The sequence below is a fragment of the Perca fluviatilis genome, chromosome 14 (assembly GCF_010015445.1).
Source record: "Perca fluviatilis chromosome 14, GENO_Pfluv_1.0, whole genome shotgun sequence".
In the NCBI taxonomy this organism is placed as follows: domain Eukaryota; kingdom Metazoa; phylum Chordata; class Actinopteri; order Perciformes; family Percidae; genus Perca; species Perca fluviatilis.
The window spans coordinates 895997-923736 of NC_053125.1; the positions used below are offsets into that span (position 1 = coordinate 895997).

The 27740-nt window shown below is 41.9% G+C and overlaps 1 protein-coding gene across 1 annotated transcript; it reads right to left on the bottom strand.

Annotated features, from left to right (window-relative positions):
- Nucleotides 1-10548: 10548 nt before the first annotated feature.
- LOC120573525 (28S ribosomal protein S28, mitochondrial-like) lies at nucleotides 10549-17684 on the bottom strand. Its single transcript, XM_039823311.1, has 2 exons — nucleotides 17300-17684; nucleotides 10549-10697 (listed from the first exon to the last, which is right to left on the bottom strand). Exons 1-2 carry the CDS (start codon nucleotides 17682-17684, stop codon nucleotides 10549-10551), a joined length of 534 nt encoding a protein of 177 aa, XP_039679245.1.
- Nucleotides 17685-27740: the final 10056 nt, after the last annotated feature.

Here is a 27740-nt window from a genome sequence, read left to right on the forward strand (position 1 = left end):
TTGCCGGATATCCTTTGTTTCTCTCCCGGGTTATCATTTTGTATTGTTTGCGTCCTTTGAACCCTAGACGGATTGGGGACGTAACAGTATTTGGGGGCTCGTCCGGGATCCTTTGTTTGCACGTTTTCATCGTCTGTTGCGGTAAGTTATTCTGTTTTGATATTTTTATACAGCCCTTTGTGTTGCCTCTGTGGCTTTGCTAGTGTGTGATTGTGAAACTGCTTCCTCATTCTAGGTAGGGTAGTGTCCAGCTGGGCCTAATCAGCCTTTCCTTCGGACACTAATTTATTGTTTTGCCTTGTTTGTTTTCGCGGTCAATCCTGGGCGGAAACGGCGTTCTCCAAAGGGGGCTGGCGTTTTAGGGTTTCGGCCGCTGATGTGTTGCCTGTAAGTTGCCTCGAGCCCAGCACGGCTCAGAAGATAGACAGGGTTTAGTGTTGGTTAGGCAGGTTCTGAGGAAGATTTGTGTCCTTGAGGCGAGGCTGGAGGCCTATTGTTTGGGCTTATTAATATCAAACATTAAACTTAGCGTGTTCAGCGTGATTGTGCTTGTGCTTGTGTTATGGGTGATGGCTGCTTTTGAATTAAGTACGTTTGTGTCTGACCCCACTTTAGGTACGTTTGGCGAGTGTACAAAGAAGGATCTGCATGTGATCGCGGAACATTATGGCATTTCTGTGTCAGTTTCCCTCCGAAAAGCTGAGCTAAAGGCTTTTGTGTTCACTGGTCTCGTTAGTCAGGGAGTTTTCTCTGCACCTTTGAGCGGCCCTGATCTGGAGGTGAGTGCACCTGATGAAACAGATCAGCCCGTTTGTTACTCCGGTTGTTCGACCTGAGGGAGCCGACCGAAAACCGGTCACTATACCGCAGTTTGAACCAATGTCACTATTGTCTGTGGAATCCTCTCCGGGGTCCAAACTGGATGCCAGGTTAAAGGTGCGTTTGATTCGTCTTCAGGCAGAGCGGGAGGAGAGAGAGAGGGATTTTCAGCTCCGCAGAGAGTTAGAGTTGAAGAAGTTGGAGGTGAAGGCGGAGACTGCTTTAAAGATGGAAATACAGGTGGGTTTGGGAGCTCGTAATGTTACCACTGCTGGCGCGCATTCTCCCAGTTCTGTCAGTTTTGACGTGAGTAAGCACATTTCTCTGGTGCCTGTTTTCCTTGAGTCAGAGGTAGAAGCTTACTTTGGTGCATTTGAGCGTATTGCTGCTGCTTTACAGTGGCCTAAAGACGTGTGGGCAATCTTGTTGCAGTGTAAGCTGGTGGGTAAGGCTCAAGAGGCCTGCTCCTCTTTGTCTGTGGAGGATGGGCTCACTTATGACAAAGTTAAAGGTGCCATTTTGCAGGCATATGACAGACAGACAGTGCTTCCGCAGTCTTAGAAAAGCACAGAGCCAGTCATATGTTGACTTTGCGAGGGAGTAAGGGATCCTGTTTGACAGGTGGTAAGGCTGTCTTCTTTGCGTGAGCTGATGTTGCTGGAGGAGTTTAAAAACTGCGTACCCGAGTGTACTACAGTGTATTTAAATGAACAGAAAGTTACCACCCTCCAGCAAGCTGCCACTCTTGCAGACGAGTTTATGCTCATGCATAAGACCGTTTTTAGTAAACATGATATTTCTCCACGTGAAGCTCCCCAAAAATCAGATCCTCCGGTGCGTTACGACAGTGCTCCCTCGCGTCTGAGAAACTATGCTTCTTTTGCCGTAAGTCTGGTCACTTGGTGGCTAATTGTGACGCTTGGAAGCGGAAACAGCAGGGGTCGTTTCACAAGCCACCTAAGGGTGTGGGATTGATTCAAACTTCTCCCCGAGCCCAGTCCTTGGAGTCTTTCACTCCTGACATGCTTGATGACTGTTTTAAACCATTCATCTTTAACGGTTTTGTGTCTCTTTCACGTAAATCCGAGGATCAGCATCCAGTGAGAATACTGCGAGACACGGCTTGTTCGCAGTCTCTGGTCCTGTCTGATGTTCTGCTGCTAGGTCTCAGCTCAAGTGTGAGTGCAGTTGTGAGGGGCATTGAAATGGGTTTTGTGCTGGCCCCGCTGTATCAGATTCATGTACATGTACAGTCTGGCCTAGTGACAGGGTTTTTCACAGTAGGCGCCCAGTCAGGATTCCCTATTGATGGCGTCGACTTTATCATGGGGAATGATATTGCAGGGGGGAAAGTGTATCCTGTTCCTGAAGTTGTGTACGTCCCCATTCCTGAGTCGGAACGCGATGAGCTAGCCATGAAACACCCTCATGTGTTCGTAGCTAGTGTGACTACTAGGGCGCAGAGTCGTAAGCAGGCCCAAGAAGTTAACTTGTCTGACTCCTTGTTTGCTTCTGTCCTTTCTGGAGAAAGCGTGACCTCGGGTGGCAGACCAGTAAGCTGTACTTCCGGTGAGCCTGGTGAAAAGGTTACAGATACTGTTTTGGTACCTGACACTGTGCACCCTTGCTGCTTACACGGGAGGCTCTCATTAAAGCTCAGAAAAATGATCCTTCGTTAGACAAGTGTTGGAAGTCAGTTGCAAAAAGGACAGAGCGTAATGGAGAACTGCCATTTTTTGTGGAGAATAGTGTGTTGATGCGTAGGTGGGTCTCACGGTCAGGGTGGGTGGCGACCGATTCAGATGAGGATTGGGGGTTATGCAGGTAGTGATCCCTGTTGACTGTCGGCAGCATGTCTTGGCACTGGCGCATGAGCACTTATGGTCAGGTCACTTGGGCATTAGCAAAACCCATGATCGTGTTTTCAAGCAGTTCTTTTAGCCAGGAATGAAGGCAGATGTAGTGCGCTTTTGTAAAACTTGCAGTACTTGCCAGATGGTAGGTAAGCCTAATCAGCCTGTGCCCCCTGCTCCGCTTCGGCCTGTCCCTGCAGTTGGTGAGCCCATTGAGCATGTTCTGGTCGACTGTGTGGGTCCATTGCCCAAAGCCAAGTCTGGGAATCAGTTTTTGCTCACCATGATGTGTATTTCTACCGGTTTTCCTGAGGCCATTCCTTTGCGCAAGATAACCGCAAAGGCGGTTACTAAAGCGTTGATTAAGTTCTTTACGACTTATGGTCTGCCGAAGACCGTACAGACTGATCAGGGAACAAATTTCCTGTCCAGGATTTTCAAGCAGACTCTCCATTCTCTCGGTATCTCCCACTCTGTGTCCAGTGCTTATCATCCTGAGTCTCAGGGTGCGCTTGAGCGCTGGCACCAGACTTTGAAGTCAATGCTGAAGAAGTACTATTACGAGACTGGGAATGACAGGGATGAGGGTGTGCCTTTTGTTCTCTTTGCTATCCGTGATGCAAAGCAGGAGTCCCTAGGGTTTAGCCCAGCAGAGCTAGTGTTCGGTCACAATGTGCGTGGCCCGTTGAAAGTGTTGAAGGAGAAACTAGTGGGTGATACCTCCTGTCAAAATAATGTGTTGGACTTTGTATCCCACTGTAGGGAGCATCTGCACCACACTACACAGTTGGCCAAGGAATCACTGTCTTCATCTCATGTCAACATGAAAAGACGTTTTGACAAGAAGGCAGTCGTGCGTCAGTTCGACGCAGGTGATAAAGTGCTGGTCTTGCTGCCCACACCTGGCTCTGCTCTTGCCGCCCGGTTCTCAGGTCCATACGTGGTGGAAGGTAAAGTTTCAGACACAGACTATGTTATCCGTACGCCTGAGCATAGACGGAAGACACGTTTGTGTCATATTAACATGCTGAAATCTTTTCATCCCAGAGAAGCTGACCTGAGAGGGCCAGAGAAGACCTCAGACATTGCTGTGGTAGGGGTTTCTTCTCTCGTCAGTACTCAGCCTGAGTTGGAGGTCGACTTGTTGACACCCCGTGAAGGTTATCTGTGTGGTAGGCTAGCTAACTCTGATCGACCAGCAGCTGTCCTATCTTTCCGCGCTTCACAAACAGGATGTGAAGTATTATTGTAGACTCTTAAATGCTTGGCAGGTATCCTGGTGTTTTACAAGATGTACCATCACGTACAAGATGTACCGTCACGTACAAGTGTGCTAGAGCATGACATTGATGTGGGCGATACCGCTCCCATAAAAGGGAAGCCATGAGAAAAGAGGTTAGCTATCTGGTAGAGAATGGCCTTGCCAAGCCCAGCTATAGTCCATGGAGTTCTCCGTGCTTGTTGGCACTGAAGTCTGATGGTAGTCCTCGCTTCTGTACTGATTTTTGCAAAATGAATGTTGTTACTGTGTCGGACTCTTTCCCTTTGCCCCGCATGGATGACTGCGTTGATAGGGTTGGACCAGCTGTGTGTATTTCAAAGCTTGATCTACTCAAAGGATACTGGCAGGTTCCTTTGACACAGCGAGCGTCTGAAGTGTCAGCCTTTGTCACTCCTGATGCATTTATGCAGTACACCGTGATGCCCTTCGGCATGAAGAACGCGCCTGCCACCTTTCAGCGCCTAATGCAGCATGTATTAGGAGATGTACCGAACTGCAGTGTGTATCTTGACGATGTGGTGGTCTACTCCAGTGAGTGGGAGAGTCACATGTCCAGTCTGGAAACCGTATTCTGGCGGCTGGCGAACGCCTCTCTCACCCTTAACTTGGCCAAGTGTGAGTTTGGTAAGGCTACTGTTACCTACCTTGGTAAGCAGGTTGGCCAGGGGCAGGTCCGACCAGTGGACGCTAAGGTGGCTGCTGTTGTGTCGCTACCAGTGCCCAGCACTAGGCGAGAACTGAGGCGTTTCTTAGGCATGGCAGGTTACTATCGCTGTTTCTGTAAGAACTTCTCGGTAGTAGTCGCTCCTCTGACCAGGTTGTGTAGTCCTGTGGTTCCTTTTGTGTGGAATGCTGAGTGCAACCTTGCTTTTAACTCTGCTAAGTCTCTCCTCTGTAGTGCTCCTGTGCTGGCTGCGCCTGACATTACTCGGCCTTTCCAGGTTGAGGTGGATGCCAGTGCCACTGGAGCTGGTGCGGTGTTGTTACAGGACGGTGATGGGGATGTGTGTCATCCTGTGTGTTTCTTCTCCACAAAGTTCAAACGTCATCAGCTGAACTACTCCATCATTGAGAAAGAGACCTTAGCCATCTTACTAGGGTACTGTTTACAATTGTCGCCTATAGGCAGTAAGTATGGTTGTCAGCTGTGCAGCACCTAACTGCTTTACCAGAAGGACCGAAGACACCCAGGAGGCTGGCATCAATTTCCACATGTTAGTAGGAGTAGATTTTTTTTATATATAAATAAATAAATACAGAAAGGTTGGTGAACTAGCTAGTGTGGTGGAAGTTTTCCATGAAGCAGCAGGGTTAGTGATATTCATGATAAAATCAAAATGAATGACGAATGATGCAAATGGAGAAACACAGTTTCAAAGGTACACGCAGCACAACTGAAAATGTCTTTCTAACCTAAAGTCTAAACATCCAAACATCATATAGTGAAGAAACTCCGTTAAGCCACCCCTCTCCAAATATCTTTAGCATACTGTCACTTTTCTAAAAAAATACCATAGACAGTCAGATGATTTTTCAACCTTCCATTCTGCTCCTGTGTCTCCTACATTAGACAAAACACCTGCTTATCTCAGGAGACAGAAAGAGATACGGTTCTGACAGTGTTATAGCCTTCTCCACCTTATCTGCAAGAAATAAACAAATGAGGAGCTGCAATTCTTTAGCGAAAATAACTTCTGCTAATGCTCATAGTTTACGAGGCCAGCTCTCTCACTGGTGCCTTTTAAAGTGATGGTTCGGAGTAATTCACCCTAGGGTCCTTTGCACCATGACCTCGAGCCAAACACCCCCCCAGAAGCTTTTTTCACCTGGGTCTAACATTGGGCGAGTTAGCGTAGGTAGTAGAGTAGCGTGAAGTAAGGCGCTTACCGCTGAATAATTGGCGAGGCTAACGGACCCACGTTTGTATCTCTTAAATGACCCCACTAATAATGCCCGAAATGATACCAAAGGTCTACACTAGTATATATAGGTTATGCACTCATAAAACGATGGATTGGAAAGTTTGTAAGTACACCAGAAGTTTATGTAAATAACACTTGCCTGCTGGCTTCTGCTCTCTGCTGTTGTTGTTGCTGCTGTGAGTCTAACTGCAGGTAGCAGCAGCAGCGGCAGCAGCAACAGAGAGCAGAAGAGAGCAGGCAAGTGTTCATAAACTTCTGGTGTACTTACAAACTTTCTAATCCATCGTTTTATGAGTGCATAACCTATTTGTACTAGTGTAGACCTTTTCTATCATTTCGGGGCATTATAAGTGGGGTCATTTTGAGCTTCTAGCGTGGATCCGCTAAGGCTTCGCGGCTAAGCCAGCTCTAACGGCTACTCACGCTAACTCTCCCAATTTTTGACCCAGGTGTTTGGCTCGAGGTCATGGTGCAAAGGACCCTAGGGTAAATTACTCCGAACCATCACTTTAAGTCTACACATGAAGAAACAGAATTTTGTGGAATTGCTAAACACTCATTAAGACAATAATGTAGAATAAATAAAATTTGCCACCACACTAGCTAGTTGCGTTACCTAGTAACTGTTAACGGACCGGCTGAGATGTCAGTTATTGGTGATTGCTAGCTAGCTCCTAACAGCATTTATGAACAGCAAACATTGTTTTAGTTGGTTGATTTTTTACCTCAAATAGGATGTTTAGTAACGTTATAACGGTTTGTTTTAACACATCGTTAATATGACCCCTACATTGACTGCTATGCGGCTGATTTCACTCAATCTGTGTTAAGTTTTCAGTTAAATTAATGTTAACGACAAGTACTCTTCTTTACTCCTAAATGTCATTTTATAATATCTCAAGACAAATCCAGCAAGCTAACGGTACGTTAAAATGTAACGTTACACATAGAGTAAAGTTACATAAATCAACAGTAGCCACATCAATTTTTAATTTTTTTTGGAAACGCACCCACACTTAGAGAAAATCTCTTCAAGGAGTCATACAATCTACAGAGAATCAAGCACAGATCATCCTCAGTGACTGACACCACCCAGCTCACACTCCATTCAGGACAGAGAGCATCACCACTCACCAGTGTCACTTTCTCTGGCCAAAACATCTCCCTTTCCACATCTGTCACCAACCTGGGTGTTAAAATGGACCCTCAACTCACCTTTGACACCCACATCAAACACCTCTGTAAGACAAAATTCTACCACCTTAAAAACATTGCCAAACTGCGTCCAAAACTCAGATGCGGAGAAGCTTGTCCATGCCTTTATCTCCTCCAGGCTGGACTACTGTAATGCACTCCTCATCGGGATCTCTGGCAAGAGCATCCAGAGATAACTATACATCCAGAACAGCGCTGCCAGGATCCTGATGAGGGTGCGCAAGCATGATCACATCACCCCCATCCTGAAATCTCTTCATTGGCTACCTGTCCCACTCAGAATAGAATATAAGGTCTCCCTCCTAACCCACCAGTGCATTCACGGACATGCCCCCCTTTACCTAGAGGAACTCCTCACCCGCCAGACCTCCTCACGCACCCTCCGGTCTGCATCCACAAACACCCTCCAAGTCCCCAGAACCAAGCTCTGCAGCATGGGTGATAGGGCCTTTTTATCTGCTGCTCCGAGGCTGTGGAACACCCTCCCTGAACACCTGAGGACCCCACAATCTACAGATGTTTTCAAACGAAACCTCAAAACATATCTTTTCAAGAAAGCTTTTTACTAAATGTATTTTATAGGTTTTCCTCCTAACTATTTTTTATTAACCTTGATATTTATATTTTCTTAAGTGCATTATTGTATGCTCTGTAGCACTGTACTAAATGTATTTTATAGGTTTTCTTCCAAAATATTTTTATTAACCTTGATATTTTTATTTTCCTAAGTGCATTATTATATGCTTTGTAGCACTTTGAGATTGCTGAAATGTAAAGTGCAATTCAAATAAAATTTATTATTATTATTATTATTATTATTATTATTATTATTATTATTAAGCCAAGGACCATAACAAATTCCCAAAGGGCTGTTATTAAAATGGAAGTAGAGGAAATGGCCCAAAATCTAAAACGAAAACGATCAATGATGCATCCTCCTCAAGACACTGTCTCACCTCACTGCCTGGTTAGTTAGATATGGGAATGTTCTGTTTGAAAGTAACCACACAAACAGCATATACATTATAGCAATAGCTACTAGCTTTGTTTTTTAAGAATCTATCATTTCAAAAAGTATAGCCTAAAAAAAATGGATATCATGATACATCTGTATATTTTATGTTATTAGGACCACAGCTACTGCTGTCCAAGCCTTGAAAATATGAAAAAGAAGCTGAGGATAGCTCAAAAACGAAATTGAGATTTAGAGAGACAACTAAGAAATACACGTCGAAGAGAGAAAAGGGCTAGGCATGCTGTACAACCACATATGTCAGCCATGAGGGGACAACATCTTCTGACCACACAGTTGGAAGACATGCTCCATGTGTACTCTGGTAAGAATTATTTAGATAAGATTACATAAGTAAATTGTGATATTCATGAAAGTAATCAAAATAGGAGTAGCAGGCCATGTTGTTATACAATTATGATATTGACAAGACAATACATATTACTGTGTGTAGCCATTCCAGTGCACCTCAGCAAACACTACACCAGAGATCAAAGGGATTTCCTGCTCACTTTACACCTTTATGGTCCAAAGGCATATCGGTATTTGAAGGACACAGTAAAACTCCCTTTACCTTCAGTGAGAACCTTGATAAGGTAGACACAGCATTAACTAATTTACTATTTTGTACATTAATTGATGGATTGAAAAGCTTTCTTCTATGTCTATGTCTATGGGGTTTAGGGTAGTCGTAGGTGATGTTGAAATCATGGCCAAGGAAGCGGTCACTTACTTAGGCTGTATAATAGACAACAAATTATCAGGGGAGTTTATGGCCCGAAAAATTATCTCAAAGGTAAGCCAAAGGACTAAGTTCCTGGCAAGAATATATCCAGCCTCTTAGATAGTAACACCTTGAAAATACTGGCTGATGCTCTTGTTCAATGCCATCTTGACTATGCCTGTACATCATAAAAAAAAAAAAAAATCAATTGCTGACATTAGGAGAAACTCATAAGAGGTAAAAACAGGAGGGTATACATCAAAAGGGCAACACATCGGTGGTAGAAAGGTTTAAGAACGGGATTACTAAAAGCCTCAAAGACAAGCTACAGATCTGTCAAAATAAACTGATCAGAGTGGTCCTTAAAGTCCATCCTAGAACACATCTTCTCCCTGACCATTTCTCCAGTCTTAAGTGGCTCAGAGTGGAGGAGAGAGTTTCTCAACTTAAACTGTGTTTAGTTTTTAAGATAAGAAATAACCTGGCACCCAAGTATTTATGTAATTACTTTTCATCATCAAAGAAAATGAAAGAGTTTGTCAATTTAGGAATTAATGATGAGGATGAGACTGAAGCCACAGAAGCCCTGGTCATGATGGTTTTTTGCTTGAAGGGGTACTGGAAGTCACCTGTGTCCTACTACCTCACACAACTCTGACAGATGTACAGGCCCAACTAGTGATACAAATTCTACATGTACTGAGTGACTGTAATATCCGTGTGTGGGCCACAACTATGGATGGCCATGTCACTAATGTTAAAATGTGCACTCAGCTGGGGTGTAATGTGCAAGCAACTGGGATCCCAAAGCCATATTTCGAACATCCAACAACTGGATCCCCAGTTTATGTTATTTTTGATCCACCTCACATGCTTATGAGAAACCTGCTTCAGACATAGGGAGTTGAGGTCTTCAACTGGTACCATATGCTGGCAGTTTCTGGAGGACCTGCAGAATGTCCAGGAAGATGCTGGCCTCCGTATGGGGAACAGGTTGACCTGGCGACACGTCCATTTTGAGAATGAAAAGATGAAGGTGAACTTGGCTGCTCAGACATTAAGTTCCAGTTTCAGAGACGCTCTAATAATAATGCAAAGAACAGTGGAATTCAATAAGGGAAGAAATGCAATCTAAATCCAACAATATTACCTATGTATTGATTTATTTAAGTGAAGTTGATGTTTTGGTCACAAGAACCTTTTTGAAGACCAAGTGCATGGAAATCCATATGATGTTCTTAGTAATGATCAATGTCAACTCTATGGTTTGAAAGCCTTGTGTGACATTTCAACTAATTTGACTCTACCTAGGTTATAGATACCCTTTTTGACATCCTCAACAGTTGCAACCCCCGGGCCAAGGGTACAAAGGCTGCCATCTGGCCAGAAAAATGGCCTATCATCAGCCAGGTCCTGAAAGACACAAGGTCCGTCTCTGAAAACATCCGCAGGTCAACCGCTTCATCTATCCCGAAGGTAACTAATAATGAATAGGCAGATAAATATCAGATGCTATTTGATTCCATGAACTAAACTGAAGCAGATGCTTATAGAGAATAAATATATTTCTTAAGATTTATTATATTATGCTATATGTCAAATTCAACCTGCTCTAATATGTGTGTGTGTGTGTGTGTGTGTGTGTGTGTGTGTGTGTGTGTGTGTGTGTGTGTGTGTATGTGTTTGTCAATATGCAGAGAGGACAGATAAGCTTGTGCTTACTATTTTTCAGCAAGGGTGCTGCCTACTTCCCATATTAGGGGGTTCTGAAGATTGACCAATGCACAGCACAGCTGCACCGAGACATTGGCTGAGCTTCGTAGGTGAGCGGGTATCAGGTCAAGGGTTCTAAACTCCTTCACCCTAGCATTAGCCCTCTCGACATGAATCCTGTTTTTTGCAATCTCTTTTGGCGCCCTCACTTCACTCTCAATACATTTTCCTTTGTTCAGAAAGGGTGGTATATTTACTTGTTACGCCCTCTGGCACAATGTCTGAAATTAGAAAACCCTTGTCCGCCAAGACCAGGTCAGCAGCAACCAGGTGGTCCAGAATCCCCGACTGCTGCGTGATTGCTTTGTCGGAGACAGAGCCAGAGTAGAGTGCACTTCAGTAATTTATGACCCCATTTGGGGCCACAGATATCAGTACCTTAAAGGTGTGCATCCCTCTGTAAGTTGAATATGTTAATTTGGCCTTGTCCATCTCTTTGGGAGCTTCAATATGGACGTCTGTGCAGTCCACTATCATCCTGCAGTTGCCTTCGGACGGTCTAAATGAAGCAGGCGTGCTGTAGGCATTCTTGTGCTGACTGGGCACTGTCGCCATCACTGCTTTAAACAAGACTTTGTGTAGCACATGAATAATCGTTTTCACAATGTTGGCTACTGTAGCAGTGCTGCAGCAGAACAGCTGTGCTAGGTGCAGATGTGGATAGTTTTGCCTGATCTTCATGAGTGTCATGAAGACCTGGTCTTCTAAACGTACCCCTTCTACGTTCCAGCCAGCTGCATAAACAATGGAGCCTTCAAAACGCTGCACAAGCCCCACCACCCGTCTGAACATGGCCATATCTGGAAGCCCCGTCTCCATTCGGATGACATCATCAGGTAGGCCTACCGCCGTGTACATGGGTGGATGACACTTGCCACTGACAGGCCTAGACTGGACGACATCATCCCCTGCTTCTTCCAGTGGAGTGGATCCACATTGTGTTGTGGAGGGTCCTGAGTTTGGGCCAGTGGGCAGCAGTGTCATTATCCAGTGCCGTTTTCACATAATTGGACCAAGCTTGTCTTGCCCCACTGGAAAAGACACGGCCCTTTGTCTTTCCCATATGGAAAATGGCAACTGCATATTCTGGAGTTTCCATCTGGCTCCCTGTCTGCTCGTCTGCAATGAGAAGATGTAATAACAAATAATTTAAACCTGCATAATTATACTCAATCCATAGTTTACTTAATGCAAAATATGTATTAGCATTGTGTTTCAGTGTCCAGTCATTTATTTTATTCAGTATGAACAGATATTTTATAATGCAAATTGCATGTTTTGGAATTTAATGGGAGTGCTTGGCAGGTGTGTGGATATATGGAATGTGGAATTAGGGAGTGTAAACCTAAAAAGTGTTTGTTTATTAATTTCTTATGTGTTTTCAAGAACTCTTCCACACAGTGTTATGATGACCTCAATTACTTAAAAAGTAATTATTTAAATATTGATTAAGTGATAAAGAACACTGCTGATATTTAAGTATCCTTGATCTTTCCCATACAGCATTAGTAAGTTTCTTAAAAGCAGCCCTGTGCCGCTGTTTACTTCCTGTGTGTTCTCTTTACCTGTGTGTATTTACAGTCCTGTAGTGTATTTATGCGGTTAGATTTGGACCAGGTCAATGATCCCTTCTTCCAACACAAAGAAGACAACCAAGGCAAATGCGTCCTTCATCCACCAGCGACTGATCCCTCAGTGGGTCTGCACAGTCCTCCAGCACGCAGGTGTGTGGATATACAGGATGTGCAATTAGACACTAGAGGTCCGTTTCAGAAAGCAGGTTTAGTTAAAAATGAGTTTGTTAATCCTGAGATGAGGGAAACTCTGGGTTTTCTGTTTCATAAAGAGAGGTAACTTAACCTGTGAGTCAGTTACTATGGTAACTGAGCCTGTGAACCTAACCTGGTCAGGAGCAGGTTTTCTTCTCTCCGTCTCCTCCCTCTGACACAGTGCTCTCTCATTTCCTCATTCATTCATTCTATATTGGGCGCATTTTAGCATTGTTTTGTGTCTTCACCAGAAGATCAACCAGCAAACGCCCCCTTCAAGGTCGGCATACACCAGTGAGGAGTCCATTGCTATATCCGCCCACATATTTTAGTTTATGAACAAGTCACTTTTGTTGTTGTTCAATTAGGGTCCTAGACTTTAAACCTACATACACAATCAGTACTAAGAATAACATTACTACCCCTGAGCACTGTGTGTGAATAACGTCATTGATCTTAAGCAGTGCTTAATTTTGTAAAGTAGGAGGTCCCGGAGCGCAGAGGGGGGTGGATCCGGCGACTCAAAAAGGGGGTAAAAAAATTACACAGCCTATGTAGCTTCTCTGACTAAAAAAACCTAAACAACGCTATGTGTACATCAGGGCAATGTTTATTTTTATTTCAGAACATGCACTGCATCAGTGCGAAATGTATAAAAAATTAAATAAAAAATACACTGCAACAATCGTTTTCACAAGCAGCAATTATCCATCGGACTATTAAATTAACCAAAAAACCCACCGTGGTCTACAAATTCTTGATCGGCAGAAACGGTTTTTGCTTGTTTGGGATCCGACTGGCCAGCGTATTTGAACAAGTTAAGCAAATTTTGTTGTCTTTTTGACATTTTTCACCGGAGTGAAACGAGGCTATAACAGCAATCTCAAGCAGCACAAGTGCTTGTGTCACAAGAAGTGCAGCGCCGCGCTGTTGAGGTGCCTCCCATCCCTCCATCCCTCTCCCCCCTCCGTCTTACACCTCAAAACACATCGGAAATGCAAACACAAGATTTTTGTGGAACTTCAATGGGGAATAAAGCCTAACAAGACAGATAACAACATTGAACACTACACAAACAGTAGTTTATTTTTTTCATTTAGGCGATTCATTTTTTCTGATATATAAAAATATATTTCTGACATAAAAAAGGTTCCGGATCCAATGTCAGAGGTGCCGGAACATGTTCCGGCTCAAATTAAGCCTGATCTTAAGCAAATGTGTGTGAAAAGTCTAAAGTATGATCTAGAAGGCTTAATTTCATCTTCTGTAAAGTACACTATGTGTGAATGTTGTCAACACAAATATTGGTTTTAGATTAAGACAGAAACATAATGACTACAAGTTATTGAGTTTATTGGTAATTACGGTACATAAACATTAAGAGCACTGATTCACAAGCAGGACACACAGGAACTGGGTCTGATGGTGCTGAGGAAAAGAAGAAGAAAGAAAACATGAACGTATCTGAACAAATTTGATTTGAATTCTAGTTCTATGAGTTTTGAAAGATTGCTATGTATCCTGAAAATGTTAACCGTGAAGATTGAAAATAAAATACTTAACTTTAGATTTCCTGTGTCCATGTCAGTTCTGGTTGGGGAGTCCTGTGTACTTCTTGCAAAGGAAATAAAGGGAACAAAACAAAAAATTTGAGTTAAGTCAGTTGAAGGAAAGAGAAATAACCACTTCTTTATAATTACCATAATTATTTCCTAACAGACGCATTGATTCACAATTGCAGTAATTAGTTAAGTATAATATTGACCTGACTCACCCTTCAAAGCAATGATAACAGTCCAGAAGAATTTCTTTTTTTATAATTATCTTTTTATTTAGAAAATAAATGTTGCAAATTTCCATCACATACAATGATTACAACTTTTGTATACCATATTGCCCTTCTGGGATTTTTTAGGAACAAAGTAAAACAGAACCGGGGAGCGCATCAATTCGGGTATTCAAAACCTCACATAAGAAAGAGGGCAGGTCCGCATAAAGCACCAATATCTTCAAATGAAATCAGATCTGATTGGTTTTAGATATTCAGTCCATTTGGTCCAGATCTTATAGAATTTTTCTTTTTCAACCTTGAGGGAAAAAGATATCTTCTCCATAACATAAATATCATAAACAATTTCAATCCATTCATCAATGGTGGGTGGTTCTACTTTTAACCATTTCCTCGTGATTGTTTTCTTACTGGCCGCCAATAGTATAGCCAACAATTTTTTATCTTGAATGTTCCATGTTTCAAACATTAGATTACCCAAATACATAGATTCACAATTAAATGGAACTTTAACATTAAATACATTTTCTATATGATTGTGGATCTCTTCCCAGTAAGGCCTTATTGCCTGGCAGTCCCAGAAAATATGGAAGTGGTTTGCTCCGTTTGACCCACAAAGTCTCCAACAAGCGTCTCCACTGCCTTGATGTCGTTTCTGTACGGGTGTGATAAAAACTCTTACCATGTTTTTCCAGCAGAACTCCCGCCATGTGTTTGATCCAGTTGAGAACCATTGTAGCTGGCATATGTTCTCCCAGCTTTCCTGTGTGATCGTCACCTTTACTTCCATTTCCCATTTCTTCTTTATGTATTCTGTATTTTCTTGTTTAGATAATTGTATGGAGTTATATAATTTGGAAATAATTTTGTTGTCTGATTTGGGTTTTGTTAATGATAAAAATATCTCCATGAACCCTGATTCACCTGTTCCCGACACCCCTTTAAGATTTTTATTGAAATAATGTCTCACTTGCAGGTACCTAAAAAAGTCATCTTTTCCCAGTCCATGATCTTTTTGTAATGTTTCAAAACTTTGAAATGCCCCTTTGCTGACAAATGAATAGTAGGTAGTCAAACCTTTTGAGATCCATGTCTTAAATCTGTTTGGTGCAAAATCTGAATCATAGGCACACCATCTCATAATTTTAGATGCCTCCCCTAATCTGCAAATTTTGACTAATGTCTGCCAGGATTTCAGAAAGCTGCCTGCTATAGAGTTGTCGGGAATTTCCTGTTCTCCTTGTAATTTGTTATCACTTAGTAGGGCGGTTATTGGAACTGCCGTTAACCATCGTGCTTTCTATTTCCTTCCATGCTGCAGTATATGTTGGTGAACACAGGCAGACTAAAGGTCTCAGTTGGGCTGCATGGTAGTTATGGGCTGAAATATGTGCCACCAGAAACTGAATTTGAATCATTTATATTTGAATTTGAATTGCTAAACTTGAATAATTGCATTGAAAAACTGAATTTGAATCACATAATTTGAAATTGTATTGTTTAATTTGAATCATTGCATTGAAAAATTTAATCTGAATAATATAATTTGAAATTGAATTTGTAGCTCCTCCAGTGACAGGCATGAGGCAAGAGGTCTTGATTTGAATACAGGGCTTTAATGCTGGTAAACCCGTGAGAACTGGTTTAAAGAAAGAAAAAATACATTAACAAAATAATGCTATATGCATGTCTCACACATCTGGCGTTACAATCAAGCTCATACAGCTAGACACTTTATGTATATTTTACACCAAAAAATGACGCACGTAAACACCAACACCCTCATAGCAAAATAAATAGACAACAAACCTCATTGCTGCTTATCACACAGAGGTGCTAAACATCCTTTTAAACGTCCTTTATCTTCTTCTGTATACTTTCTTTGTTAGTATGTACTTAAACACGATAACAGTGGAAAAATAATTTGCTTTTTGCGGTAAAGTTTCCTCGGTGCGTCGCTAAAAGGTGCTCGGGTGAAAACACTCGGGCGGAAGCAATAATTAGTTCCGTCTTGCTGTAAACGTACAATTCAGAAGAAATGAAATAATAAAAGGTGCTAATACATGAAATAAACTGGCGACAGAGGCAGTTACAGAATTTATTCGTTTGTAACTGAAGTCCAATCAATTTTGATCTTCACTGAAAATTCAACTCTCTATATATCCTCACATTCAGTTCTCACTATTCAGATTCAGATCAGCAAATTCAATTTCAAGTTACTGAGACAGACATCCGGGTACTTGGAGGATGAAGGAAGAGCAATCGAGCGCAGATCGATAGGTAGAGTTCAGTGGCGCAGATACACAGGACTCCTCTTCGGCCAACACATACGTTTTGGAGCACAGCCTCGCCTTGACCCAGAGACTCATAGATAATATAATCTACCTGTTAACAATGTTCACAATGTAATGCCTGGTGTTAGTAGGCCTAGGTTTATTAGTCACATTCTTCCACTTAAGTAAACTTAAAATGAACTATCGCTACCTACCTTAGCCTAGCCTGCTGCATGCAAAATAGTGTGACTATCCATATTTGACAATACAAGTTAATTAATTTAAACATTTGAATTGCATTGGTTTACTTTGTACATCAGCAAGGCTGCAATACAATGTGATGTAAGAGCCAGTCCCCTAAGTTTATACAAGATGTTTCCACATTAAAACGCAAAATAGTAAATTATTTGAGTCTATTTTTAATCAACTCTAATATCTGATCGTGTCCTCCTTCCTTAGAGCATTTATATACCATATTAAAGTTAGTTTTGTTTGTGATTTAAAAGTGTAGCTTTATCATCATGTGCAGTAACAAACAAAACAAAGAGACTAATTCATGTGTTTATAAAAGAATATTTATTATAATCAGTTCACAGATCTGAGTCCAAACAGAAACTTCACCCTTCTGAACTAAGAGGTTCTGCTTCAAAGTGAAGTTTAAACAGACAGAACGAAGTCCGGGCGCTCACTCCTCCACTATTCATTCATTTAGTTCTGCATGTAGTTATTTATTTAGCGAGACTTAAAATCAGGTTTCGGTCGTCCACAGTCCGAGTCCCGCCAGACTCCCTTTAGGAAACCTCTGATTTAAACTTCAGCAGGCTGTGACAGTCACGCGCTGAGTCCTGGTTCTAGTTCTCCCGGGCTTCCCTTCCCTCCAGCCGTCCCAGCAGTACGGCCCGGGCCTCCAGCAGCGTGGTGTCGGTTTTGGCTTCCAGGAAGCGGGCAGTGAGCTCCAGATCCTGCAGCCGCAAACGGACCCTGCTGCCCCGCTTTAGCTTCTCTCCGTCCGCCGGCCGCCGGCAAACGCAGTGGAACTTCCAGCCGAAATCTACATACAGGTCGTCCTGGACTACGTGATAGATCCTGCCGATCACCACTCTGTCTTTGGCCGGTCCGATCTGGATGAGCGGGGACCGGCGCAGCAGCGAGGCAAAGCAGTATTCCTGCCCGGGAAAGAGACGCGCCACCGGCCACGGAACTCTCCACCTCCGCCGCCCCCAGCTGGCAGGATTGCAGGTCCAAGGCGGCATATATATCATAAAACACATTCTCACCTGTGAACTGTTATCCCTTGCTGTTTGGTTTTTGTCATTTCTTTCGTTCCAACATCCAAAAACAGTTTGGCATCTTTAGTGCTAATCCTGCGCCACTGAACTCTACCTATCGATCTGCGCTCGATTGCTCTTCCTTCATCCTCCAAGTACCCGGATGTCTGTCTCAGTAACTTGAAATTGAATTTGCTGATCTGAATCTGAATAGTGAGAACTAAATGTGAGGATATATAGAGAGTTGAATTTATTTATTATACAATTATTCAAGTTTAGCAATTCAAATTCAAATATAAATGATTCAAATTCAGTTTCTGGTGGCACATATTTCAGCCCATAGGTAGTAGTCATGTAAGCAGGGAAGGTCCATTCCCATTTCCAATTGAACATGGTCTTAATTGAGGGTGGTGGATCATGGTAAAATGTTAATACTTGAGTTTTGTTGATATTCATTTTATAACCCGAAATGGGACCAAATTCCTCTAGCAATTTCATCAGTTTTGGGAGCGTCTGTGTAGGCTGTGTTATACTTATCAATAAATCGTCAGCAAATAGGGATAGTTTTTGTTCCCCAGATGTCATTGTTACCCCCTTTATATCCGACCTCTGTCTAATCAGTTGACTTATGGGTTCTATAAGTAAGGCAAAGAGGCGACGCGTAACACCCTTGTCTCGTTCCTCTCTCAAGAATTAGTGGGTTGGTTAGATCCCCATTGATCTTGATTCTAGCTGTTGGATTGTTATATAGAGCCGCAAATGTGTCAATTATAGTTGTATGGAAGCCAAATTTTGAAAGTACTTTATATAAAAATGACCACCTCACTGAGTCGAACGCTTTCTCTGCATCCAAGCTTAGTATCAGTGACTCCAGTTTTTGTTGTGTGACGTGTCTTATAACGTGCAGTGTTTTTCTGATGTTATCTTGGGTCCGTCTTTGTCTGACAAAGCCGGTCTGGTCCTTATGTATTAATATTGGTAGTATCAATGCTATCCTTTTAGATAATATGGAAGTGAATAATTTATAATCATTATTTAGAAGACTTACAGGACGATAATTCCCACATTCCAATTTGTCTCTCCCCTCCTTAGGTATAACCGAAATAATTGCCTCCCTCCATGAGGGGGGGATGTTTTTGTTATCCAAAACCCAGTTGAAAGTTTTTAATAATGTTGGAGTTAGTTGATCTTGCATTGTTTTGTACCACTCCGTGGGAAAACCATCTGTCCCTGGTGACTTCCCCCCTTTCATTTTCCTAATTGCTGAATGAATTTCTTCTTTTGTTATTTTAGATATCAATTTTCCATTTTGCTCCTCAGTGATCTTTGGAAGGTTTATCTGGGCCAGAAAGGCATCAATCCGGTCGTCGTTGCTTGTCTGTGTTTGGGAATATAATGTTTTATAGTATTTTTGGAAGCACTGCTGGATTTTCTCCGGGTTAGTTTCTATGTCATTTGTTGCAGAGTTTCTTATTTATATAGTTCTATCCGCTTGTTGTTTTCTTAACCTATATGATAGGAGTTTTAGTGATTTTCCACCTACCTCATAGTATTGCTGTTTTGTTTAATTTATCTGTAATAACTGGGTTATTCAGAATGTTTGATTTCAGTCTCCAGAGGGTGGATTTCTTCTTATTATTCAGATGAACTGACATATAAATGGGACCATGATCTGAAATAGTACCTGGTCTTATTTTCCAATCCTGAGAGACCCCACACACGGCGATAAAAAATCACAGATCTAACAGTTTTAGTGGTACAGTGTGTGGTGCGCAGCACACGGCAAAATCAACACATCACACACGAACCGATTTGACTCCCGAGCATTCCCAGGTCAGACGGGAAATCTCGCAAAATCCCTCGAGATCAAACGTGACTTCAGAGTAAACAATCATTGTGGACGAAGAGGATGCAGTGGCGATAGTTTTTAGTGTGTTTTTAACCGAAAAGAAACGTTATCAAAAGAAAAGGCAATGGTCAAAGAAGACAACGCGAGCATGGACTATACTTGCTACATCATGATATGGAGGTGATTTGTTTTTTTCTCATAGAAATGTCATTAGGTATTACACAGATTAATAAACGTTCATATATTCGTTTCCATGTACTCTGGTGGACTGCATTTGTGGATGTAGTTATGCCCATCGACTTTATTTATTTTACACAGTACCAGGCTTTATCCACCCTAAAAAGATCTCCTTTCAGCATAAAAAAGTAGTCTATGCGCGAGTAGATATTGTGGGCGGGCGAGTAATGTGAATATTCTCGGTTCGACGGGTTTATCTCTCTCCACACATCCACAATCCCCACTTTGCGCATCCAAGTATTTAATCTTCTGCTAATGTTTTTTGCGCCAGACTTCCCATTTGATGAGTCAATTTTTGGATTTAGTCGGATGTTAAAGTCTCCACCGCATATTAAAATCCCTTGACTTTTCGATGTCATTAGGTCAACTACATGTTTATAAAAGGACCAATCACTGCCCGGCGGGACATACACGTTAAGGAGACTCATCACAATTCCTTCTATTTTGCCTGTAACCATAACAAATCTGCCTTCCCTATCCTTATGTTCTGATATGTGTTCGTAATTAACAGCACCGGATATCAGAGTCGCTCCTCTCCGCCTTCCCGATCCATGGGAAGAAAAGTATACATGTTTGAATCCTGATTTATTCAGTTTAGCGTGTTCAGAGTCATTGAGGTGTGACTCCTGCAAGAAAACTACTTGGATTTTATCTTTCTTTAATTTTGATAAGATTTTCCCCCTTTTAACTGGGTTAAGTACTCCGTTTATATTAAATGTTGCTATTATTAAAGACCTGTCTTGCATCTATGTGATTCTCCCCTTTATCCCGATCAAAAACCTGGTGCGCTTCCCCTTCCCTGCCAGAACCGACAGAGAATAAACCACTAACATATGAATAAACATCCAACTGAACACAATTTGTCCGTGTGGCATCCTATGTAGGGGTCTATAAACCTGACCCTGTTGAGCCTCCCAAGGTGGCTCGAAGGGGAAAGTCCCCCTCCTTTGTCCGGAGGGAGAGGCCCTTACCTGTAATGGTGACATGGAGGAGAAAGAAAAAAATAAAAAAAAGCCAAAGTGGAAAGTTTGGCCCCGAACAAACCAGGCAATTCAATCGTGGGTTTCCCCCACTAATTACAGTCGTAATACAGCTCAAGAGATTTCTCGATTAACTCCGCCGTCCTCGAGCTGTGGGTTAAATCCTTTAGGTCCCGGAGAGGGTCGGTGATGTTCTCCTGAAGGTCCAGAGCTTCTCCTTGTAGCTTGAATCCCGCCCGGCCTTGTCTTTCCTCGCTCGTCTGTCCACTCTCTTCCAGGACAGCCGCTGCACCTGTTCCATTAGCGTCTCCGTAGGTTTGGTGGTTGTCACGGAGTAGCCTCTTCTCAGCAGGTCCTCTGATGCCTCCTCTATAGTATCGTAGGTTTTGGTTCAGTCCAGAAGAATTTCATGCAAGGCTGACTTCCTCTCCTTGACTTTCCCTGAACTGCCTGATCATGTTAGTGTTAAATATAACTCTAAAATCATAACACTAGTTAATACACCTCAATTGAGAAAAAATTGTGTCAAAGTTACATGTTAATTGTTGTTTTACCTGTCTTACCTCTGAGACAACTCGTAGATATATAAAACCTGACTTGACGTGTGCTTGTATAGCAAATCAGAACTGAGAGTAGTGGACCTACTTATTGCAATCAGCAAATTAGTGAATTGAGGAATAGATACATGGTAGGACTTTTAGTTTCTGAAGCCACATTACTCTTACTACAGTCTCAAGAAGAATATGTTTATGAGTATGACAGTATGTGGACCGTTTGGAAATACCTGGGTTTCTGCATTAATTGGTCATAAAAAGTGATCTGTTGTGCAGTTCGGAATCAAGTTACCAGGAGCATTTGCTTTAGCTTATTCCTGCCAAAAGGAGTTCAACCTGTAATGTTTAAGGGTTCACTTGACTTTCCCAACAGGACTGATGTTTTATGGGGTTTTCATTCATTCATTTTTGCGCCAAAAGAGTCTAGCTGCTGCTATACTAGTGACATATTTTTACTTTCCATGTGCAGTTAATGTAGAAAACCACACAATTTTCCAAAGGGTTCCCTTATTAATATTATTGTTAATTTTAAAGACGACTGTATTAAAAGATTATGGGAATAATAATAAAAATAGTAATAATAAAGGCGGACATTAGTTAGCACTCGTTGTTAGCTAACTGAATAAGCTAATTTAGATAAGTTCACACAGATGACTTTGGTCCACCGAGTCCTCGTCTTTTCATCTGCCGGGAAGCGAAAGAAAGAGCAACTCCCGTTGCTGTAATGGTGGCATTCCGGTACAAAACACACGGGCATCGCTAGCTTAGCTCCGAGCCATAGAGAGAGAGACTTTCTCTAACTTAGCTGTGACAGAAGGTCGGACAGAACCGTGAGTGGAGGGGAAAATGTGGTGACGTCAGGTAAGCGACTTGGACTTGTAGTCTAATTACGTATTTTGCCATAGCATTTTACATGACATTCTTGACATGTAAAATATTTTTTTATTTTGAAAAACATCATATGTGTAATCCAAGGCACAAATCGATCGGGACCAGAAAATAGTTTGTCTTTCACCATTGACCACTGTTCACAGTTTTTCCGAATTAAGGTCCCATGAGGTCCACCGGAAGGGGAGGGACTTCGGCTCTCTATAGTAAAAGGTTACAGTCAGGGTAAGAAGACTTAAAACTCAAAGGTTAGGAGGCCTTGTTTGTTGCTCAGGCCTTTGTCCGAGAGCACGGGGCACGGGGCCCTCCTTTGGTGTCCAGACAGTTTTCAACAGATTCAAAACAGGATAAAAAGCCGCACTAAAGGTTGATAAAAAGCCATCCTGTATAGGTGGTGAGTTATAGGTCTTCGGCTCAGTCGTGTTTTTAAATTTTTTATTTGTTGAAGAGCCATTCTGAAAATACAGACACAACAAATACAGTTTGTGAGGCTACATCAATAAATTAAAATTACAAACACAACTTAATAGGTTGAATATATTTAATCAGTAGCCTATAAAGTGAAATGTACAATTTCACCACACGATAAACTCTATGAAGTCATTACCGTTGATGTTGCACACTCCGGTACAGCAGGAGGCTCCTTAACCCTCATGCCCTCCTTAAAAAAACGTACTCTCGACACCTTCGAGGCAAAAATGTCCACGCACACAAAAACTGTTATTAAATCATCATATATCAATATTTTTTTCTGCTTTTTTTTCTAAATCACTTAAACAACTTCTTACCTAATCAAAACTACCAAACATTCAATAATTTTCAGGATTTTAACCCTTTAAATGCCAGTTTATGTATTTGAAGTATTTCATTTTTTATTACAAAAAACACAAAAAATGATTTTTTTTCCATATAATGAATAATATCTAGATGGGGCTTTGGTGGTGATTAGAGGCTTGGATATGTCAAAGATAAGCAACAAAATTAATTTGATTGCATTAGTATTTTTTACATAGTTCCAGAAACTCCCTTTGGACACCTTCGAGGCAAAAATGTACATGTCCAAAAAACTGTTATTAAATCATCATATATCAATATTTTTTTCTGCTTTTTTTTCATGAATCACGTAAACAACTTCTAACCTAATCAAAACCACCAAACATTCAATCATTTTCAGGATTTTAACCCTTTAAATGCCAGTCTATGTATTTGAAGTATGTCATTATTTATAAAAAAAAACACAAAAAATGATTTTTTTCCCATATAATGAATAATATGTAGATGGGGCTTTGGTGGTGATTAGAGGCTTGGATATGTCAAAGATAAGCAACAAAACTGATTTGATTGCATTAGTATTTTTATGTAGTTCCAGATACTCCCTCTGGACACCTTCGAGGCAAAAAATGGCCCCATTGACTTCCATTATAACCACATGTTTTGATCTCACTGCCTTTACAGTATAAAACCATGCATTCTGTAATGTTAGCATTTCATTTGGAAGAAAACTAGTCATATTTGACATTTTTACAGTATTTCACCAGATTCAACCATTTTGCCCTTGGAGCCCGATGCATGAAATTATAGTTATATTATGGAGCTCTGTGTGTGTGTGTGTGTGTGTGTGTGTGTGTGTGTTTGTGTGTGTGTGTGTGTGTGTGTGTTTGTGTGTGTGTGTGTGTGTATGTGTGTGTGTATATATGTGTATGTGTGTGTGAGAGTTTGCGTAAACCTGTAAGCAAGCAATGACCATTTTAGGGCTGAAAAAAGGCATCTTTTGAAGGATGCATTTCATGTGTCTTTGAAGACGTGCTTGAATAAAAACATTGTCTCCTGCATTTGCTGTAAACTGGCGCTTATCATTTCAAATGGTTTGTGGGACATGGTGGCCCTGAAGACTGGTCTCCCACTATGGACATCCCACAGGCTCCGGGTGGATTCCCCTTTGGACCGGGTACACACCAGCCAGGTGTGAAGTCCCATGTATGTTAAAATCTCTTGAGCATCCACATCACTCCATCCTGAGATTGAACACCTCCCGTGTAGGTTTGTCATTTCCTGAATCAGCTGGATCAAGTCAAGAGTGAAGAAAAGGTCGAAAGAGGATGCCACATCATGGATTCTTGATATGGCATATCTCCTGGGCTCTGGCATCATGCCGGTCGGTGCTTGAATGTTGCGCAGCGTCTCAGTATTAGATGGAGACCAGACTTGCCAATTCTTCACTGTCCATTCAATGTTAGGATGGAGAGGATCTTCAGTGTCCTCTCCACTTTCAGAGGAAGGGTTAGAGGCTCTCACAGAGTTGGAGGACACCAGTGACCATTTTGTCAGACTCCAGAAACTTGTGTCATCTTCAGATGAGTCCTGCAGTTGGCTGGAAGATAAAGGCTCCTTCTCTTTGCTCCAGGTCTGTCTCCTTCTCTAGAGCCAGGTGCATAAACACACTAATAGTTGTTTCTGTTTACAACTAAAGCAGGAGACAATGTTTTTATTCAAGCACGTCTTCAAAGACACATGAAATGCATCCTTCAAAAGAAGCCCTTTTTTCACCCAGATTTACACAAACTCTCTCTCACACACAGACATGCATGCATGCACACACACACACACACACACACACACACACACACACGGCTCCATAATATAACTGGCAAAAGTAAGGTGCGCTTTTTTCACCACTAAAATTGTCATTGTTTGTTTGTTTACAGATTTACACAAACTCTCTCTCACACACAGACATGCATACATGCATGCACACACACACACACACACACACACACACACACACACACACACACACACATACATACACACGCATACACACACACACACACACACACACACACACACACAACACACACACACACACACACACACACACACACACACATACATACACACACATACACACACACACACACACACACACACACACCCACCACACAAATATACATATATACACAGACACACACACACACATATACACACACACACATATACACACACACGCGCACGCACAGTATGCAACACACACACACACACACACACACACACACACAGAGCTCCATAATTTAACTATAATTTCATGCATCGGGCTCCAAGGGCAAAATGGTTGAATCTGGTGAAATACTGTAAAAATGTCAAATATGACTAGTTTTCTTCCAAATGAAATGCTGATATTACAGAATGCATGGTTTTATACTGTAAAGGCAGTGAGATCAAAACATGTGGTTATAATGGAAGTGAATGGGGCCATTTTTGCCTCGAAGGTGTCCAGAGGGAGTATCTGGAATTACATAAAAAATACTAATGCAATCAAATCAGTTTTGTTGCTTATCTTGGACATATCCAAGCCTCTAATCACCACCAAAGCCCCATCTACATATTATTCATTATATGGGAAAAAAATCATTTTTTGTGTTTTTTTTTTTATAAATAATGACATACTTTAAATACATAAACTGGCATTTAAAGGGTTAAAATCCTGAAAATGATTGAATGTTTGGTGGTTTTGATTAGGTAAGAAGTTGTTTAAGTGATTCATGAAAAAAAAACAGAAAAAAATATTGATATATGATGATTTAATAACAGTTTTTGTGTGCGTGGACATTTTTGCCTCGAAGGTGTCCAGAGGGTACAAAATGAATCATTTAAGTATAAAAGACATGTAAGAGTAAAAAACACTGGATTTAAAAAATCTGACTGAAAAGAAGGATTCCTACAAAATTTCATGCCATAAGAAGTAACACAGCAAAAATGATCACAAAATGAAAAAGAAAACTTGAGAAAAATGTACAAAAATGACCGAAGAGGGCATGAGGGTTAAACCTTTTGTGGTGGTTTTGGCCTGTCAATTAATTTCTTGGCAAACTAAAATGCATTATCAGAATATTAACATAATATTGAATCATATTTGATCAGAACCTCCTAGTTTGAAAGTTTGATCTGAGACGTTAGCCTGGTGCGTTGTGCTGAGCGCAGTATGCCAGTTACGTTACATGACGCTGCTCTTTCAGTCATTGTCTTAAGCTAGGTTCAGTGTCGTCTTAGTGTCCCCGGCATGAGCTTTGTCACGGCACACTTCTGAATGTGGAACTAGATGCGTGCTGAGCTTTCCTTTTCAACATGGACGTCTGGGAAGACCGTCGGAGCAGGTTCGCATACAAAATACTAAATAGATGCTGGCTATATTGAAATTCATAGAAGCCCTTACTCACGCAGAGCTCTGTACCCGACTGACAGACACACTTTTTCGGCTTTAGAATTACGGTGGGAACCGCTAAAAACACAACAACCTGCCCACCCTCTACACCTGACGGACAGTCACACTTCCTACGCTTAAAATTACGTTAGGAACCGCTAAAAATACCACTACCTTGCTGTCCTCTCCACCCGACTGAACACACTTTATTGGCTTAGAATTACGGCAAAACACACTGCAAACTCACGGTCCACTCTTCCCAATTTACAACCCTCCTCTCTTGGCGTAAAATAACTCACTCGCTTGCCTGGTACTCCAGTAACGTTAGCAGTTAACAGGGTTAGCAGGGTTAGCATGGCAGCGTTAGCCAGTACCAGTCGGGAACACTTTACTGGCTGTGTCTCAACTGTTTTTGCGAGTAAAGCCTGGTTCAGACGGCAGGATAATTAGGCCGATTTTAGCCCCGAATCACCCCTCCCGACAATCATAAGGATGCTCCGATTATGGTAAAATAATCTGATCAGATATTCCTGCCGTGTGTCGTGTGTTAAGACTGCTCTCGTCTGCTCGGAAGGACGTCGGGACCGCTCCGATCTCAAATCGGGGATATCCAACATGTTGGATTTATTTGGCCCGATTTCTCCTCATGTGTGGTGTCCCCCGGGGACAAACGAGCACGCAGCCTGTGGACTGTGGCGTGTAGCCAATCAGAAAGCGAGGTGACGAGGCGGCGAGGAAAGCACCAGGAAACAAAATCAAAACAGCCGGCGGCATGGCGCACCAGAAAGTCCGGTGGACGTCGGAGATGGAGGACCAACTCATCGACCTGTGGCAACACCGTGAATGTTTGTACAACGTTTCGTGTAAAGAATATCATAACCGAAATGACAAGGAGAGGAATTGGGCAGAAATTGCTGCTGCACTTGAGATACCAGGTAATGTTTATCTACACTACCCATCGCTAGCATTACGATAATATTCATTCATATAAATGTCTCGTGTTTGTTCATGTCAGTGGACGAAGTGAAGACGCGGGCCACAACTTTAAGAACCCAGTTCAGCAAGCTTCTGAAAACTAAACCAAGTGGGACTTTTGAAAAGCCACTAACAAGCAAACAACGATGGCTTATGAAGACACTGATGTTTCTGAGGAAGCATGTCACCCAACGTGCCATTGAAAGCAGCGTATGTAGCCTAATTGTTGACTGTTCATCAATATTTAAGTTTTATGTCTAAAAAGCCATTCATATATTTTTATATAGCTGCCTCAAACAATTAAAGATGGCCTGGCTGCAGAGAGGGACCCCTTGAGTGATCCAGATGACGACGTCTCTC